The sequence below is a fragment of the Lichenostomus cassidix genome, chromosome 4, assembly GCF_008360975.1.
Source record: "Lichenostomus cassidix isolate B80296 chromosome 4, HeHo_3.0, whole genome shotgun sequence".
Taxonomy (NCBI): domain Eukaryota; kingdom Metazoa; phylum Chordata; class Aves; order Passeriformes; family Meliphagidae; genus Lichenostomus; species Lichenostomus cassidix.
In genome coordinates, this window is record NC_139484.1 from 21,186,710 (window position 1) to 21,204,507 (window position 17,798).

Consider the following 17,798-nt stretch of genomic DNA (forward strand, 5'->3'; position numbering starts at 1 on the left):
CACTGTATAAAACAAGCAGCAAGTAAAACGCCCCCACTCTATTTTTTTTTTTTTTTTGAGAGAGAAGTAATGCAAAGATTATTTAAAAGCAAATGAGGTCTGTTAAAAATGCATACAGTGCTGGATAATTCAGAGTATGGGTAATGAAATACACAAGTTTTCAGAGTTTTGGATGTGTTTTGAAATTGAGTATGTGGTGGTCATGTCTGAGGGTCAATTCCCTATAGGGTTGCATTATCCATAACTAAGAAAAGGGAAGAAAAACAGCTGATCACAACAGTGTGACTCAGAGTTTGTTTGTCCTGCAGCAGCCCTTTCAGACAAGAACATCCCTGTTGGGTGGGGGTGCAGAACTGTATAAAGAGACTTGGTGTTAGCACCCGTGGTGTATTTGACAAAATGATGTGTTCCTTCAAGGACAGGCTAGTGGGAGCCACCACTAGTTTAGTATGCCCTCACCCCAGATTGCCCACCATGATCTGGACTGGGAGAGCAGGAAGCAAGGTGACAGGCTGAAGCACTAAGACTGACAGAGTCACTAGTCAGGTGGCCTGTTTGCTTCCTTGAGATTTGTTGAAGAATAAAGCTTGCTCAGAGGAACTTGGGTGTGCCAGAGGCTTCTTGGTGGGGAGCAAACCACTTACCTAACTGAAAACAACCAATTCCCGTTGATGCATTTGTTTTGTTGACCTCTGAGGGCACCTGGAATTAAGACACAGAAACTACTTCTTGGAGAGGACAGTCTGTTTTTAGAAATAGCTTAGCTAGCAGGGAGGCGGAAGGGCGGAAGAGAGGATTACAGCTGTTGTAATGCATTGTTACGTGATTTGTGTGTCACGATACCATTCTTTTAATTTTGTTCCTGTATGTTCAAATGTCAAGTTTCCTTTTGAGCTGTTGTTTTGTTTGAGAAGGGGAACTGACTATCAGTAACTTCATAAGCAGGCTTTTGTGGCAGAAGTCAGTGCTTGTGGGGGAAATGTTGGGCCAGACTTGCTCCTTCTGTGTGCTTAGCTTAACAGAGTAAGGAGCAGCATAGAGAGGAGCTGATGCAGGATGAAACGTGAGAGTGAAGCTGTGATACAGTATTGAAGAGCTGGGTTTCAGAATACAGATGGAAAAGAGCCAGTGAAGTGATCTGAAGAAGTGATGAGCAGTAAGAAAGTAAGCTAATCTCAGCAGCTGCATTTTCAATTGACTGAATGGTATCACAGTGTACCCCAGCAAAGTCTAAAGAGGTTGAGCTTTGCAGCTCAAGTTTTATGAATAAGTAGAGGCTATAGAGAAGGGAGAACAAGGCTTAACTATTCAAGGTAAAAGGAGAATAGAAGGAAGCATTTGAAAAGATTGAGAGAGGACATGACACATTCTCCTCTGTGTTGAAGATCAACAAGACATCTCAAAAGATAAATGAACTGGGGCTTGGCTGTGGTACAGCTGAGCTGCTGGCAGAAGACTGGATTGATGTGTTAAAAATTGAAGGGTACAAGATTTAGTACAGACAGCCTAGCTGGATATGTAGAGTGATTTAAGAGTTGCCAGTTTAGCTATAGAAGTTGCCTTTCCTTTCATTCAGGTTCTTTACTGTGAAAATTATCTTATGGATTTCCTCTCCACACCCTATCCCAAACCCTGCTTTCCTCTCACTGCCCCTCTACCCCCTCAAATGAAAGAAAGAAAAAGACCCACACCAGCCTTGTAGCCCAAGCTGATTCTTCCAGAAGTCATGTTGTCTTGTATTCTTGTCCTGGGGAAAAGATAAAATAGATGAGGCAGCATTATCAGAAAAATAAAGGTGCTCTCAGAAAGCAAAAATAAGTATGCATCTGGAACTATGTGCTTTCCTCAAAACACATGTACCAGCTGGTGAAAATACCAGCTTGGAGTTTAAATGTATGTTTTCAGTGTTTGCTGCTTGGACAGGTATGTATGTGTAGAAAACCAGGTATTACCATGATTGTTTTGGTTTTATTTGCTCATTGACTAATTACCAGTGTTTTTCAGACCAAACTGAAGAGTTTCTTGTGTCAGATGTGAGCTTCTCTGTTGTTTCACATAGTCCTATTGTATAATTTGTGGGTGGCATGCTTACTTTCTGGGTTTTTTTTGCTAATATTCTGATAAATATTTCTCTTCCGGCTGCTTGCAGACTTTGGAATAAGTGGCTTTCAGAAATAATAATCAACTGGACTTCTGAGGTTTTTTTTGGGTTGTTTTTGCATGCTTCTGCTTGTGTGTGGTCAAAACATTTAGCACATGTGTAGTCTGAGTCTGTATACATTGTTGATGACCTTCCTGTCACTTCCTTTCCTCAATAACCACAGAAAATCCTCTTACTTCCTGACAAGTAAGAATCTCATTAATTAAGCCAATATATGTAGTAATATTTTTCTAAGGAAATTTCAGTATTCAAATTCATTTTGCACTGAGTATTTCACTTCTGTTTGAACAGGTCAGTGCATTGTTTTAGAAGCCTACTCCAGCAGTCTTAGTGTCCTTTCTGCAGTCACAGCAGCTGATACCTAAACCCCACATTAATTTTGGAGGATATCAGAAAACTTGGACAGTAAACCTGTATATGGAGATTGTAGTGTGACTGTCCTAAAATGGCCTGAATCATTGTCTCATTTTATAGTTATCTGTTGGCCCTGGCTGGATGCCAGAGGGCCACCAAAGCTGCTCTAACGTTCCCCTCCTCAGCTGGAGTGTTTGTGGATTGAGATCAGGACAGGGAGACCAATTACAGACCAATTTTACAGGCAAAAGAGACTTGACTGGGGGAAATCAGTTTAATTTATTACCAGATTAGGGCAGGGTAGTGAGAAATAAAACCCAAATCTTAAACACACCTTTCTACCAGCCCTCCCTTCTTCCCTCAGTGGTGCAGGAGAATGAGGATTATGGTCAGTTCTTCACATGGGGTGTCTACTGCTATACCTCCTCAGGGGGAGGACTCCTGACACTCTTTCCCTGCTCCAGCATGGGGTCTCTCCCACTTGAGACAGTCCTCCATGGACTTATTCAATGTGAGTCCTTTGCATGGACAGCAGGGGCACAGCAGCCTCACCATGGTCTGCACCAGGGACTGCAGGGGAATCTCAGCTCTGGCACCTGGAGCAACTCCTGCCCCTCCTTCTGCACTGACCTGTCTGCAGAGCTGTTCCTCTCACATTCTCACTCCACTCTCTGGTTGCAGTTGGCATTGTGTGGTTTTTTCCTCTTAAATACATTATTCCAGAGGCTTTAATACTCTCCTTGATGGGCTTGACCTTGGCCAGTGGTGGGTCTGTCTTGGAGCTGGCTGACATTGGCTCCTTGGGACATGGAGGAAGCTTCTATCACCTTCTCACAGAGCCCCACTCTGTAGCCCCCACCACCAAAACCTTTCTGTGCAAACTCAGGACATGATTATAACTCCTATTGCCAAGAAGAGCGAGTCTTCCACTCCCATTACCAAAGGGTTTTTGCTGTCTCGTTTTAGACACGAAATCGTTTCGAAGGAACAAGGTCAGAGGTAGAGGAGCTCATGAACAAGATCAGAAGAAATCCTCAGGAACATAAAAGGGCAAATCATTTCACAATGGAAGGCTACCTCTATGTACAGGAAAAAAGTAAGATGTATTTTGTATTCCACAACACCCGTATTGGACATACAGGGAAGTCTTATCTCTGCAGGTAACACGAAGATGCAAAGAATTTATAGTTGATTAAACAGTTATCTGAGTAAATGTTCAAAGTCCCTCATAGCATTGATACTGTGGCTCATAAAAAGAATATGGAGTTGAAAGTGTGACAGTTTTTAGTAAAAATGACTGAATTCAGGGAAGTTTTGTTTGACCAAGGAATGGATTTAGTCTTATTTTTAGTCCCTTACTAATGACCTCTGCTAGATCTGTCAAACATTTGTTGTCAGCCAGCAAGATGAGTTGTCAAATTAGCCTTTGAAAATTGGACTAGTTGAATATGATGAAATTGAGTGTCATTTCTTTGATTCATTGATACACTTTCATTACCTAATTGTGATGATAGGGTCAAATAAAGCAGGCTATATGTTAGGTAGCTGGTGTTAAAATTCTTGCTGTGAAGGTGCATGTCACACAAATCATATCCTGTCAACACTTCAAACAATTATAAATCTTTCTCACACTAGTAAAAAAGCCAGACAGGATGCAGAGCTCTTGCAGAGCTTTGCTCAAGGAATGACAATTTATTGTAATTTTTTTTTAAACATTGTGCATAAATCATATTTTTAAGATGTTTGCCCTTACAGAGTGAGAAGATTGATTTGCAGACCTATTTTTTAGGAAAAGTAAAGTAATAGAAGTGAGGAGATATGAAGGGTGGAGGTATGAAGGGTCATAATCCAAGTTTGAACAGTTAACATTACGGTGCAAATCTCAGCTAAACTACATGCAGTAAGCTGGGCTCTAAAGAGTGTATTCTGTATAGGGTGTGCAGTGATTAATAGGAGAGAGTTCTGGTGTCAGAAGTTGTGAACAGACTTTAATCAATAGTCTAGAACTTGCAATTGAGTTGTATTCGTCTTCAGTTGCTTAGCCTCAAGTTACCAGGTGTAATTCTGCCTTTCTGTGCTCTGCTCTATAACGTCTCAGATGTATTTATTTTATAGGGAAAATTATTTTGTCTGTAGTAGTGAGACAAAGATTAATAACTACTTTCATTTGTCATTAAGTATAAGTGTAAAATACGACTTGCATCAGCTTTTAGAATAGTAAGCACTGGTTATCTTTTGTATTATATATAATATTCTTAATTTGTACCTTGGCTTTAAATACTGCATTATTAGGAATTAATCAGTGTTCTTAAGCATCATTTTAGAAAGCAGGAGAAGAAAATGAAGAAGCTGGAAAAAGTACATACTATATATTGCTTTTGTGTTATATAGGGCCTGCTCCCTTTGGTTCCAGTTGGGTGAAGCACTATTGCATGTACAGGAAAGAAACAAAGAAATTCTCCATGATCCCATTTGAACACAGATCAGGAGGGAAAGTTGTATGTATATTTTGATATTCTACCCTTACACTTGTCCTGTATCAAGATCAGAGGATGTGTCAGATAAGATGTGTCAAGTACTTTCCCTCTCTACTCTCTTTGCCCTTTTTTTTCATCTCTCTTCATGCAATTCAGTCTGCCATTTAAGGACATTAATCTAAAGTATGGATTAACAGATAAGAATTCTCTAGACTTTTCAGTTGCTTCCTTTTAGAAGACCAGAGGATCTGGCACAAATAACATGCAATGTTTCACCATTTAGAATCTGCATAACTTATTAAAGTATAAATCAGGAAAATAGAATATACTTAGAAATTTGTTTCTTACATGCTCCACTTAGATTTTTTTTTTCAGAGATGTAAGTACTGGAAGTGGGACTAGAAAAGTGGATTTTCATAGGAATATAATTTTTGCTGATAACTGTATACAATTTCAGATGTATTTGATAGCATCTGAAATATTCAAGACCCAATATTTTGTTTACCTTTAAATGGCTTTAATTCCTACTGAAATAGTTGGGAATTTATGGCATTCAGTACCTTTAAAGATGACACATTAAATGAATATATCAATAGGGATAAAATGCACTTTGTTGCAAGGAGAAGGGATATCTCAATCTGGAAACTAATGCTTGAGTCAATATGCTTGTAAATGCAGCACCCTGCCCTATCTTAAAATTTGGTTAGAAAATCATGTTGTTGGAATTTTATCAAGTTATTATATCCTGTTAGTTTCAGTAGAGGGAGGAGATAGTTTTCATAATTTTGAGGACTCTGAGTATTTATGAATATATTGAATTTGGAAGAATCGTTTGAAAGCTTTGGAAAAGTTGATGTACTGAAAATTAGTGGTATTTGGTTTTCTTAATCACTTCAGTACTTCTATGAATTTTTTATCCTAATTTACTCTGATTGTAATAAGCCATTTTAGTTAGTATAGTATGTATTTAGTATGTATTTAGTATGTATTTAGTATGTATTTAGTATGTATGTGTCTAAGCTTTCAGCATTCTAAAACACTAATGAAGCCATTTATGCTGTATTAAAATATCTCCTATTTGGAAATCCACAATGCAATTATTCCTTCAGTGACAACCTTCTATGTCAGGAGATGCTGAATAAGACAATAAATAATTGAAATGTACAGTTAATCCTAATTTAATCTGGTGCAACTCATGCAGAATTCACAGATGAGTTTGATTCCTGGGTAAAATAAGATCCTAGTGTTGGTCTTGAAGAAAGAAAGGATTGGTTTTGTAAGACACATTACAGATAGTAAAGAACACTTTATTTGTTCTAGTTAGTGTAGCTATAGCCTTTACTGTGTCTCACATAAAATGGGAAAAGTCTCTTTGTGTGTTTATATTGTAACAAGTGCAAAATATTTTTGTTGGTTTAACTTACTATTGTACTCAGTCATTCTGTAAAGTACCAGCTAAAATGTACTCAATATTTTTAGATTTATGTCTCATAAATGACCATAGAATTTATATGTTATTGTGCAGAGAAGTGAACAGCAAACATGGATGAATTCTATTGCAGTGTCAGTTTTCAGCGTAGCTTTTGCCATTATTTTAATATAAATTTACCTTACTTGGCTTGTACAGCTGGCTTACTGGAGCTTATAAAAACTTGTAAAAAGTGGGTCAAGCTTATAAAAACTTTCTTTTCACAGGGTGATGAGGAACTCTTCGTCCTTACTTATTGTACCAAAAGAAATACAGATACAATAGACAGGCGATTCTGTTTCGACTTAGAAGCTTCAGACAGGTAAGCTTGGGAAGCACACTAGGAAGAGCTTTTTCTAAGTAGGAGTTAAAACTGCTGCAAAATTACTGTTGTGTTTTCTTCTGATTTCTTCAATCCTCACTCAGACTTCCAGTGGGAAATGGTTGCTGGAGGAGAAGGCAAGCCCTGCCATGCCTCACTGGGTTTTACCCCAGCTGCATGTAGCAGAAGCAGGGAGAAACTAAACTGAAATGCAGACATTGCCTGGGCTCACATTAAAGAAAAGCACAGAAGAAGTTAAGAGGAGCTATTAAGAGTTATTGCAGTGAAGAAACGTGGCTTAAATTGAAGTAAATATAGCTGTAGTGAAAGACTAATAATTCATGCACTCATGACCACTTTGTATCACAAATCCTGCATTCCAAAATGATGTGTTGCTGAGGGTATATGCTGGATTTTCAGATTGGAAATAAGGTTTCTGGGATTTTGAGGCTATTTGTGGCTGCTGTAATCATCCACTGCATCTTGAACATTGTTGCCACTGTCTTTTTGAAGCACCACTTGTTGCTTTATATGTAAAGAAAAGATTTGCTAATTTCTTTCACTAAAGGATCTCAAAATGTATCAAATTGGTTTTCAACAGCATTTTAGGCCTCCCTTATTTATGAAGATCAGAGGACACAATTTAATAGGGTACTCCAAATAAATATGGCTGTGGTAATGCTGCATTCTTTTGACACAAATTGTATTTGTGCAGAAAGGGATCATGTCTAGAATGAAATGCTAGGTATAAATTACTGGATTGTTGCTACTTTTTTGCATTTACCCTCTCTGAGCTTCTTTCAATCTATATGTTTGCATCTTACTTATACCAATTAACTACATTCTAATTTATAACATAGTAGGTCTCCAGGTTTTATAGGCTTTTGGGTTTTTTTCCATCAAATTCTTAGTGTTTTTCACTTTAAATACAGCATGGCTAGTGCTGTCAGGCCCCCCTGTCCTGTGGTTGCTAATGGTCTGCAGATATGTCTGTGAAAAGGATCATGTGCTCAGACTTGAATCAGAGGTTCTGCTGAGCTTGTGTGGCTAGTCAGACTGGCCTGAGGCATGTTCATTCCTACAAGCAATGGGTAAAGGGATGTGAAACTATCACTGCGTCAGAAAACTACCAGCTCACATGACAGATGACAGGATGGTCATTTACAGCTCAGGTGATGTTTATCATCACTCTACAGCGTGGTTTGGACTTGCATTTTTGACTTGAGGAGGATGTGGTTTAACTATTCTAACATTGTCCCAACAGCACGAAAGGGAGTAAAGGTTTATACTCCTTGCATTAACTTCTCTTGGGTCAATGTAGTGGCCAGTAGAAATAGCAGATTTCAAACTAACTATGATTAAGTTGCTAAAAAGTAGTATGAGAAATGTCAGTCTGTCCCCCTCTGTGTGTCATCTGCTCAGAGGGGTATCTGGAGTTTAGACAGAGATGGATGGAGAGCAGTGTTTCCTTGATCCTGCAAAACACTTTTTCATTCTCTTCTCTGGTAAAAGTGGGAAAAATCTACTTCATCTTTCTGTCTAGATATAATAGACACAACTGGTCCACTGTGACCTTGATATCAGACATTTTTCTTTTAATAATATATGTGTGTAGTACTGAGATGTTCCCATGGAGATTAAGTCTGTACTGCAGGCCATTAGCTTGTTTCCTTGGTATCAGTTCAGGCCACACATATCCCGCAGCTAGTCCAAGTTAAAAAATAACATAGGGATTGGCAGCTGGGCATGGGGTTTTCTTTGTTACTGTGCTTTGGAAGGAGGCAAGGTCGTGAAATTTTAGGGAAGACCTTTAAGTAGCAAACATTCAGCCTTGCGTGTGACTTAGGTATAATTTAGAACTAGCTGAAAATTTACATGTTTTTCTTTCAAAAGGAAAGCTGAGATGGTTATATTTTCTTTAAATTCTGATACTTATGGCTCTGAGGGTGCTTAGATTCTGGCTAAATCTCTGGCAAGTGATACTTTTTTCTGTTTCTAGTTCTCCATCATGTTTAGTGAAAGGTGACTAGTGGTAAATGTAGAGAAATTTATATATTAAGGAGATAGCGGAGGTCTTGTAGGGTAGGAAAAAGTTATTGTATTGATAAACAACCTTATCCTTCTGAAATACTACCTAGATTTGAATTTTGTCCAATACAGGACAAGGAGGGAAGGTTTTGTTTCCTTTGACTTTATTTTGAAGACAAATAAATAATGTTTCATGCAGCATATACTGAGTTTGATTTATTGTTTCCAGGAGACACTCTCAGACCTTGACAGTTGTAATTTAGTGAAAAGAATGAAATGGTTTTTGTTTTAGTTTTTTACTGAACTAAGATGTTAATTTTTAGAAGATATTTACTTGTAAGCTGGGATCATTGTTGCTGCTTTAAAGATGAAAATTATAGATTGAATTAACATTTTTCATCTAACAGCAGTGCAAGTCCAAGTTTATTTGTAGTTCACAAAACTCATAACTCCAGCAAGTGTTGGAATCAGCAAGTGATCAACAATGAGCTATTTAAAATAAATAGTTTGCAGATTACATTAATTTTGCTTTTTCTTCCCTCTTCTCCCGTTTCTTACTGCATGTATCACTTCTATAGGTTTTTTTTTTTTCAAGATGAGCAGTATTCAGTTATTAAGCAAAAGAAATGAACCTTGACTTTAGGACAGTAGGCTTGTAGCTTGTAGCTGGAAATAGAATTTGACGAGAATTTTTGAGTTGCTGGTGAATGCAGTTGCTTTATGTTGGTACATCTGCAGGCCTGGAGTTCCTGTGACCATGCAGGCATTCTCTGAGGAAGACAGGAAGCTGTGGATGGAAGCCTTGGATGGAAAAGAAGCTGTAAGCATAGTTTTTTAAATATTCTTTTGTAGTCTAATGGAGCATTCTCTCACCGCCTGCTTTCTGATTCCATTTATACTTTAATAAACTGGGATTATGTAGTTTGCAAAATGATAGATTCAATGAATAAAGGATAAAAGTGTAATAAAACTCAGGAGAGATGAGTAACTTGGTAAAGCCCAGTGTAGATAACTGCTAATGCTGATGTGAGAATTTTTCATTGTAATGACAGCATCGATTTTTATAAATGGTTTCCCATCCCAATGATAATATTGGTGTTGTAGAAAATGTCTAGTATAAGCATGTTCACTTAGTCTTATGCTGACATGCAGCATTCCAGTGGCAAAACTTGCATGAGTGAGTCACATGGAATTGTTATTTTATTTTTTCAAGCTAGATCAAAAAAGTTCTTGTCAATGGGACTGAGGTTATACATGAATTTGCTTAATTTCTGCCTCACATCGGGAAATGGGTCTGAGCTGTTGAATTGAAACACACTCTTTATTCTTACAGTCATGAATATATTGGTCTTGTGGGCCAGAAATAATGGGGTTTTCTAGACAATGACCCAGTCACGTGTCTGCCCCAGGAGTTGCAGGTTTTATTGACATCATTGTTGCACTAATCTGGCTTCATTTGCAGAGGTGTTTATTACTATGATGTATTGTCTGAGCTGGACTCCCCAGTAAGTTTACAACTTCTGGGAATGCCAAACTGGGACAAAAGTCCCAGGACAAATCAACAATTTGACTCCTAACAATGAGTGAGTTTAAAACTGTGGGAAATTAACCTGCAGAGAAACTTAGTAACATGGAGCACATAAATCACAGTTAATTTCAGTGGATGTAGCTAACACTGTTCTAACATTGTACTGAGGGGGCACAGACCTCTGGTCCTGCTGTTAGAGCTGTTGGTGGTGGTATGTTCTGGCTGCAAACAGCTGTGTTTGTGACTACTGAGCATTAAGATTGAGGGTGCCTTTTTTCTGATCTCATAAAAGTCTTTAAAATAATTTATGTCTTTTTACTCTTTTTGTGTCAGCTGTTCAACAATTTGAATAGAGCGAACGCAAAACGAGAGGGAAGTAAGTATTTGAAATAGCATTAAGGCTGATTTTGTTAATATTTTACAGTTGAGAGAGGCAAAGGTAATTTTTTTTCTGTGGATCCAGCCTAATTATTTTACTTTTAAATCTTGAGTTTTGAATACAATTTGTGGATTGTGTAATTAATGGGTTTTCACAGTAGCTCAGTATATACATAAGAATTGTAGGAATGGATATAAGCTGGATAAACAGTCTGATTGTTTTGGCCAATTTACTTCATGCCTGAAATCGATTCAAGGGTGACTCTGTATGTAAATGCATCACAATTTCTCAATACAGATTATGTGTACACATCTGTTAGAATGTGTAAGTATGGTTTTAAAAGTAATTGCAGCTGAATGTCAAGATCAGCAAAAACACTGAATGCATGCATTTAAGATATAAACCAAAATATGGAAGTAGAAGAGATGGCTTTTCTTTGGACAACGTTAGCATTCTTTTGTTAGTAAAGTGTAAGAGTGAAAACAGGTATCCTTCTTTGATTACCAGGCCACTTATGCTTGCTTTTTGAAAACCTTGAAGCTGCTGGTTAAAGCTGGATCCTGGTGTTATTAATAGAAAATTTTCCACAGATTTGTCTCTTCATGGTGCAGTACCAGGTCCCCAGGAGCAAGAAGGCCAGATGTTTGGGGGAAGGGCAGTTTTGCAATATAAGCTTTTAAATGAAGTTTTGATGTGAAGAAAAAGAGCAAGATAGGAACAACAAAGGAATACTGGAGCTCAGCTGTTGTCCTGTTAATGCAATCTGCTTTCATGTAGTCAGATCATTAACTGCTGTGAAATTATATACATGTGTCCTGTATCTTTAGTGTGGGAATTTCTTTGGCTGAGTGTAGGACTCAGTAAAAGCCCTGCTGTTGATGATTATGTTTTTTCATCATAAGTACTTCCTTGTCCCATTTGGTGAACTCTGTCAGATGTTGTCGATGTTGCAGTAAGTACTGTTAAATTCCATCTTGCATCTGCCAACATGTGTAACTAATCAGGGATCCCATTCTTCAAAGGATGCTGCTGTGAACAGATTCACTGAAGCCACTATCACCAGAACAAGTCTTTACGTGGGCTAGGCAGAGTTGTGAAGGAGAAAAGCAGAATTTCTCTAGAAAAATTGATGTATTATACCAATTTAAGAATATTTAGTTTTGCCTCAAAAATACTACCTATGTGATTAAGTCCAACCTTATTTTCAGTGAAAGGCATGATTCTAATGGTGCTTAAAACTGTCCAAACCTTTTTTTCTTTGCCTTATAGGTGCACAGTTGGATAAGATAGGGTTCACCATCATCAAAAAGTGCATCAGTGCTGTTGAAACACGAGGTAATGATCAACCCAACTTGTTTGTGAAGAGGGTGAGGCAGCTGGTCTGCTCTGTGAAGAAGGCCTGTATGATATAATCTGTAGATCTCTGGAAAAGACTTTACCATGGAAGACATTTCACTGATTACACTGACCCGGGCAGGAGTCTGTTCAGTCCCATCCTTTTATGTATGGCTTTCTCTCAAGAAATGTGTTTACCAGAAGTGCTTACAAGCAGAGAATATCACCTCTTGACACAGGGAGCCAATATTTGTGCACAACAGCTGAGAGAAACCTGTGTTTTGTAGGCAGTGCCTGCACCTTTGCTGTTGCAACAGAGTAATTTATTTTAGTATTCCGTTGCTGTTTAGTCTCTTAAGACAGAAGAACAGGAGCTGAGCAGGCAGGTGATTGGCAAAAAGTGTTGAAGTGCTTTTCATGGAGTTAGAATCACACCAGGGACAAAGATGCTGTCAGTATTTATTGTTGTGTATATTGATTGTTGTACCTCCAGAACTGGAGATAGAAGAGAGGTCAGTGTGCAGACAGTCAGTATTCAAGAGGTGATTGGGATTGACTTTGGAGAGGCTCTGCTGAAGGGTGCAGTGACCAGCCACTCTGAGGCTCACTGCATTGTATATGGCACTGTGTGGAGAACCTGCTTGTTTGGTTGTGGTTTTAAAAAAAGAGGTGAAGACATGAAAGTAGGTCATTGGTTACCGTATATTTCTCACGTTGTTAAAAGACGTGTTGTCATTTCTGTGTGCATTTTGGTTTTCTCCTAAATTGTTGACTTTCCTTCCTACTCCCAAAGGGGATGCTTAGAATTTTTCAGGAATTTTATCTTTTTTTTCTAGAGGTGTGGTATTGGACAGGGCTGAATGCTTGCTTCTTTCTGTGTATCACAGTCCAGCTAAAATAAGATAGCTAAACAGAAGAGTGGCTTCATGCTTGCTGCCAGTGCAACATCTTACTGAAAAACAGTGTCTTCCATGTATACACTTACTATACCATAATATTAGCAAGATGAGCAGCATTTGTGATACTTAGAATTTTGCATTTAAACAGCAAGAAGTATCTGAAGTCTTTTTTCTCTTAGACTTTTTTGTATCAGTTCTGTCTGATGCATTAAAGATGTTATTCCAGATTAGGCCATATTCTATCTTGTGTTATTTTTGTTCATTTGGTTCTTTTGAATATTTTTCAGATAAGTTTGCCTGTCTCATCACTTTAAAATTTCAGTTACTGGCATTTACAGTCTGAATATTTCAGCTGGGAAACATTGCAGATAAAGCTGGCATTCTACAGATAAGTTTCCTTCACTGCAAAACCCTGCCTCAATATTGTCTGGATCTTCTCTTTACAGTGAATGAGGCAGATTTAATTAAAAGGGTAGCATGTGCTCGTGTAATGAAAGGCTAGTTTTGGTCTACAGTTCAGTGACTGCTACCTTACAATACCTCATGAAGCCTGCTTACTATAAGCAGTGTGGAGTTTACTGCATTTTGGTTTATTATTTTTTACATATTTTTAATTTTTTTTTTTTTTATTATTTCTTCAAGTACTGGGTTGGTTATTTTTTTTTGTCTGATACCCAAGAAAAATGAAACAAGAACATAACTGTGGAAAATAGGTGAATGCTTTCTTCATGAAGTGGCTATTTGGAAAAGTGTTTTTTGTAGGTTTTTTTTTCCTTAAGGCTGAGGTGGATAGGTTAAATGGAATGGAGGTTTAAGTTCACTCTGTCCTTTATGCCTTGATTTAGGGGCATGTGAGAAGGTGCAAAATACTTGTGTAACTCTTGTTCAATACACATGATGAGCTTTCATGGGTTAGCAGCTTCTCTCCATAGTGGGATCTGGCCTGAAACAAACTTGGAAGAGAATTAAAGTTCCCAAAATCTTTGGAGACTTTGCAGCTTTGCTGTCCCTTGTACACAGCTTTTTTAAGATGTGCAGTCAATAGAGTGCTTGGTGGTAATTACTGCCAATGAAAAAGACTTGTGTCTATTAATTTTGTTTTGGATAGTCTTCAAGAAAGAAAATAAATCAGTCTTCAATGAATATTTCTTTCCCTGGGGTTCCAAGAATACATTTTAGGTGAGGTATTACCTTCCAGGAACTCAACAATCCATGTTGCTTGGTTTCAATCCACTTGATTTGTCCATTACATTTCAAGCAGTCATTGATTTTCTGTTTACCGATTCTGAACTTAGCATCAGCTGCATTAAAAAAACAAAACAAACCAAGTAAACAAACAACTTCAAAATAACACAAAAAAACCCATGAAGGACCTTCTGCTGATGTCTGCTGAGCTAAACAAATGGAGGACCAGGAGAGCATTCATTTGTTTGTCTCAAAAGAGTTTGGCCGAATAGTTGTATGATGAAGAAAATCGATTTCTAAAGCTGCAGAATTTTCTACCTGTACTTTTTCTTGAAAACAGTTTTTACTTGGTTATTTCACTTCAATGATAACACATCAAAAGCAAGTTATATTCAGCAGGAGAAAACAGGACAGATGCTTCTTCAGAGACGGTGCTTGTGTGCCATGTTTTTATCTCTTTTAATCATAATGGGTGTGAGGTTGGCGTGGGTGGAAAGAGAGGACAGTCTAGTGTGGGTGGAAACTGAGAATAGTCTTGTCATGTCACAGCAGAAGTAGTCTGGTATTCAGAGAGAGAAGAGCATAACAGAGATATTGAACATAAACTTGTCAATGGCTGGATAATTTTTTTTTCAGTTATGTTCCCTTTTATAAAGCCAAGAAGGGAATTATTTGCTTTGAATGAATTGAAGCACGAAAATCAGTGTCTTGGTTAAAATGCACGTGAGCTTCTGATTCAGCATTGCCTTTCAAGAGATTGGCTGTGCTTTACCTGGAAGGAGATGCTGAGGCATCAGGGTGTGCATCCCATCTCTCACATACTGAGCATCGTGCAGGTTGGATGTGCACCTGTGTTTTGTCTTGGAGAGAGCATTTTTTTCGGAGTATTTTATTTATAATTCTCTACTGAGAATAATAGAACGTGGTAGATTTTTATGGAAACATCAAAGAGCTTTTGCTCCACTAATAAAGACTCTATGCGTGTTCTTGTGTGCAAGTAGGTGGTTGTACCTTCTCAGGGGATGTGATGGGTAAAGTGTTTGCCGGAGCAGGGTTTGTCTTGAGCTTAGAACTACCGGAGCTGCCGAGCTGAGCTGCAGAGAGAGGTGGCAGCATTGAGCTGCGTGTCCAGGTTTGCTGCTCCTCAGACAGAAACGACGTGGTGAGGGAGGACTAGAAAACCTTTTCAAGTGACAAAAAACCCCCTGGCATCACCTTGAATTTAGAGTGTCACTTGGATGGCTGTTTCTGTGCTATGGATTTTGATATAAAAAGTTGTATTTGCGGCTCTGTTGCAAGTCTGTTTCAGCCTCACGTACAATGCCAGTCACAAAGTAAACTTACCTACTATGTACCTTGCTTATGATAGTATAAATTACTATTTTGCTTACAATACCTTACATTTCTAAGCATGTTTCATAAACTGTGTACCTGTGCCAAATTCTGGTATCAGGCAGCCAAACATCTTGAGATAATGTAAACATGAAGGAAGTTGTGCTGCAGGGCTTTGTCGCTCCAAGTTGCCAATAGCGGTTGAGCCGGCAGACACAGCGTCTGAATCCTTCAGCATTTCACTCGGTGGTGAGCTATTCCTTGCAATGAGTCATCCTGTCAATTGTGTTCTGTAAATGCCAAGCATTATCAGTGTTGGATGTGCTGAAGATCTGAAATGCGCAGATTAAATCAGAAATAGGACTGCTTCAAACTAGCTTTGTATATTTTAAATAAAACATCATTTGAAAGTATGTTTCAAGGTATCATCTAAAACTACCTTGAAATATTAATGCCTCTTTGCACTCCTTGATGTCTGCTAGCAATTAGCTGTGCTTTTTTCAGGTTGATGAATTTGAAACCGATCAATTATCTGATAATCTCTATCAGAGACTCATGATTATTGCTGAAAGATTGTCATGGTTTCAATACTGCCATTTTTCAGAGACTTCTGTATTACCATGTCTGCTTTAATATTGAGCAGTAGGTTTTGTGGTTTGACCTTGATTATTTCTAAGCCTGTAAAAGTATGTTTGGGGTCAGCACAGTTGGTTCCCCCCAGCTTTAATGTTAGAAGCACAGGAAGTCACAAATCAACTTCTGAGATAAGCAGAAGCTGAGTGTGACATTATTTCTTCAGCTTTTTAGCATCTTGCATATGATGCAGAAGGCTTGTTCTGTGGTACTAAAAGTAGTAGAAGACATTGCATAAAAAAAAGCGTGATGCATTTTGGCAAAGCTTGGTGTTAATTTGGTACCAAAATTTTCCTGGACACCTCTGAGTAGTTTGAAGCAAAAAGTATTTGCTGCTTTGAGGACAGATTTGTAGTGCGTTCTTGTTTGGAGTGTGTCAAGGACTGTGTTCTTGGGAGTTTTTTTAGTGTTTCCAAGTGGTGTATAGCATGCTATCACACTTGTTCTAAGGATCATTGGAAAACTTAGTTGGCTGGGTCAATAACTTCATCTTTTGAGAAGAATTGTGTTGTGGCCACATAGCTGGGTTTTTTTCCGTTCTTCTGTACACAGCTAAACTGTGAGTATACTCAAGAATTGTGTGTTTTGATGAGCACAGATAAAATAAAGGAGATCTGGCTTATTCTGTTAATTAGAGCCAGATCTGAACCTGGCATCTAGCTGAAGGCTCAGCACCATTCCAGTGGTGCCTGCATCTTGGATCTGGGATGGCTGAGGACGCTGCAGACTGTGTGAGGAGCAGGAAGGAGTGAGAGAAGAGAGAAAAGATGTAGCAAGGCGAGGCAGGAGGAGCGGGTAGAAAATGCCAAGTTCTCTCTACCATATTGAGAATTATTGCTGTGTATTATGGCTCTGTCTGACAGTAATTCATTAAAAGGCTAATGATTTTTACATACTTCATCTAATATTTATTTGGGAAGAAACTTTTTCTCATATGACTGGTTTTAATTTTCCTTCTCTGGGTTGGAACAGCTTGGTATGGAAGCTGGGAATTCTCCACAATTCTTCCTTTGTTGAAGGATATTTTGAATAAGAATACCACATAATCTGTTATTTGAAAAGATTTCTTTGGAGTAGGAACACAGGTATTTTGTGGCATTTCTACTCTTCCAGGCCAGGGTGATTATGAAGGTCGATTGTGTTCGTAGATGGCTGCTTATTATGAGGCCTCTCAAACATCTGTGTCAGCTTTGTTAGTAGTATTTTACCTCCCACTATATGGGCTCTGAAGCAATGCAGCAGACAAAGACATACCTTATTTTTCCCTTTTGCTTCCTTGCCCCTTCTCTCTCTCCCATTTTTCTTCAATTTATATTCATAGTTTTACTTCCCTGGGGATAAAACTGGGTATTGGAAAGGAAAGCAAAAGCAGGGGAAGAAAAAGGGTAGAGAAGTGAATGTGTGTGAGACAATGGAAGGGCACAGAGCAATGACGGCAAAGTGGTCCCATGTCCATATAGAATGGGAGTAGGGGAGTGTAAATACTGTGCTGGTTTTGGCTCTTCTGTTCATCCCAAGAAAAACTGTTAAGTAACTTTTGGTGGTGCCTCTGGATGTAACTCCTATGTGGAGCACAGTGGGTTGGAATTTGGCCTTGTATCTTAAATGGAAAGCATTTATAAACTTGAAAAAGTATTGGTTTTGAGGACTGGGAATAGGCTTAAGTTTTTCTTCATCCAAAGAGTTTTAGTCACCAC

The 17,798-nt window shown here is 38.4% G+C and overlaps 1 protein-coding gene across 3 annotated transcripts in view; it reads left to right on the forward strand.

Moving 5' to 3' along the window:
- ARHGAP10 (Rho GTPase activating protein 10) overlaps positions 1-17,798 on the forward strand; it is a 137,425-nt gene that overhangs the window by 60,273 nt on the left and 59,354 nt on the right. For all 3 annotated transcript variants that reach the window (XM_085058217.1, XM_085058220.1, XM_085058218.1), the window contains 6 exons: positions 3,482-3,611; positions 4,907-5,013; positions 6,688-6,782; positions 9,549-9,630; positions 10,672-10,714; positions 11,987-12,052. In XM_085058217.1, the coding sequence (XP_084914343.1) occupies positions 3,482-3,611; positions 4,907-5,013; positions 6,688-6,782; positions 9,549-9,630; positions 10,672-10,714; positions 11,987-12,052 (523 nt within the window). The remainder of the gene's footprint in view (positions 1-3,481; positions 3,612-4,906; positions 5,014-6,687; positions 6,783-9,548; positions 9,631-10,671; positions 10,715-11,986; positions 12,053-17,798) is intronic.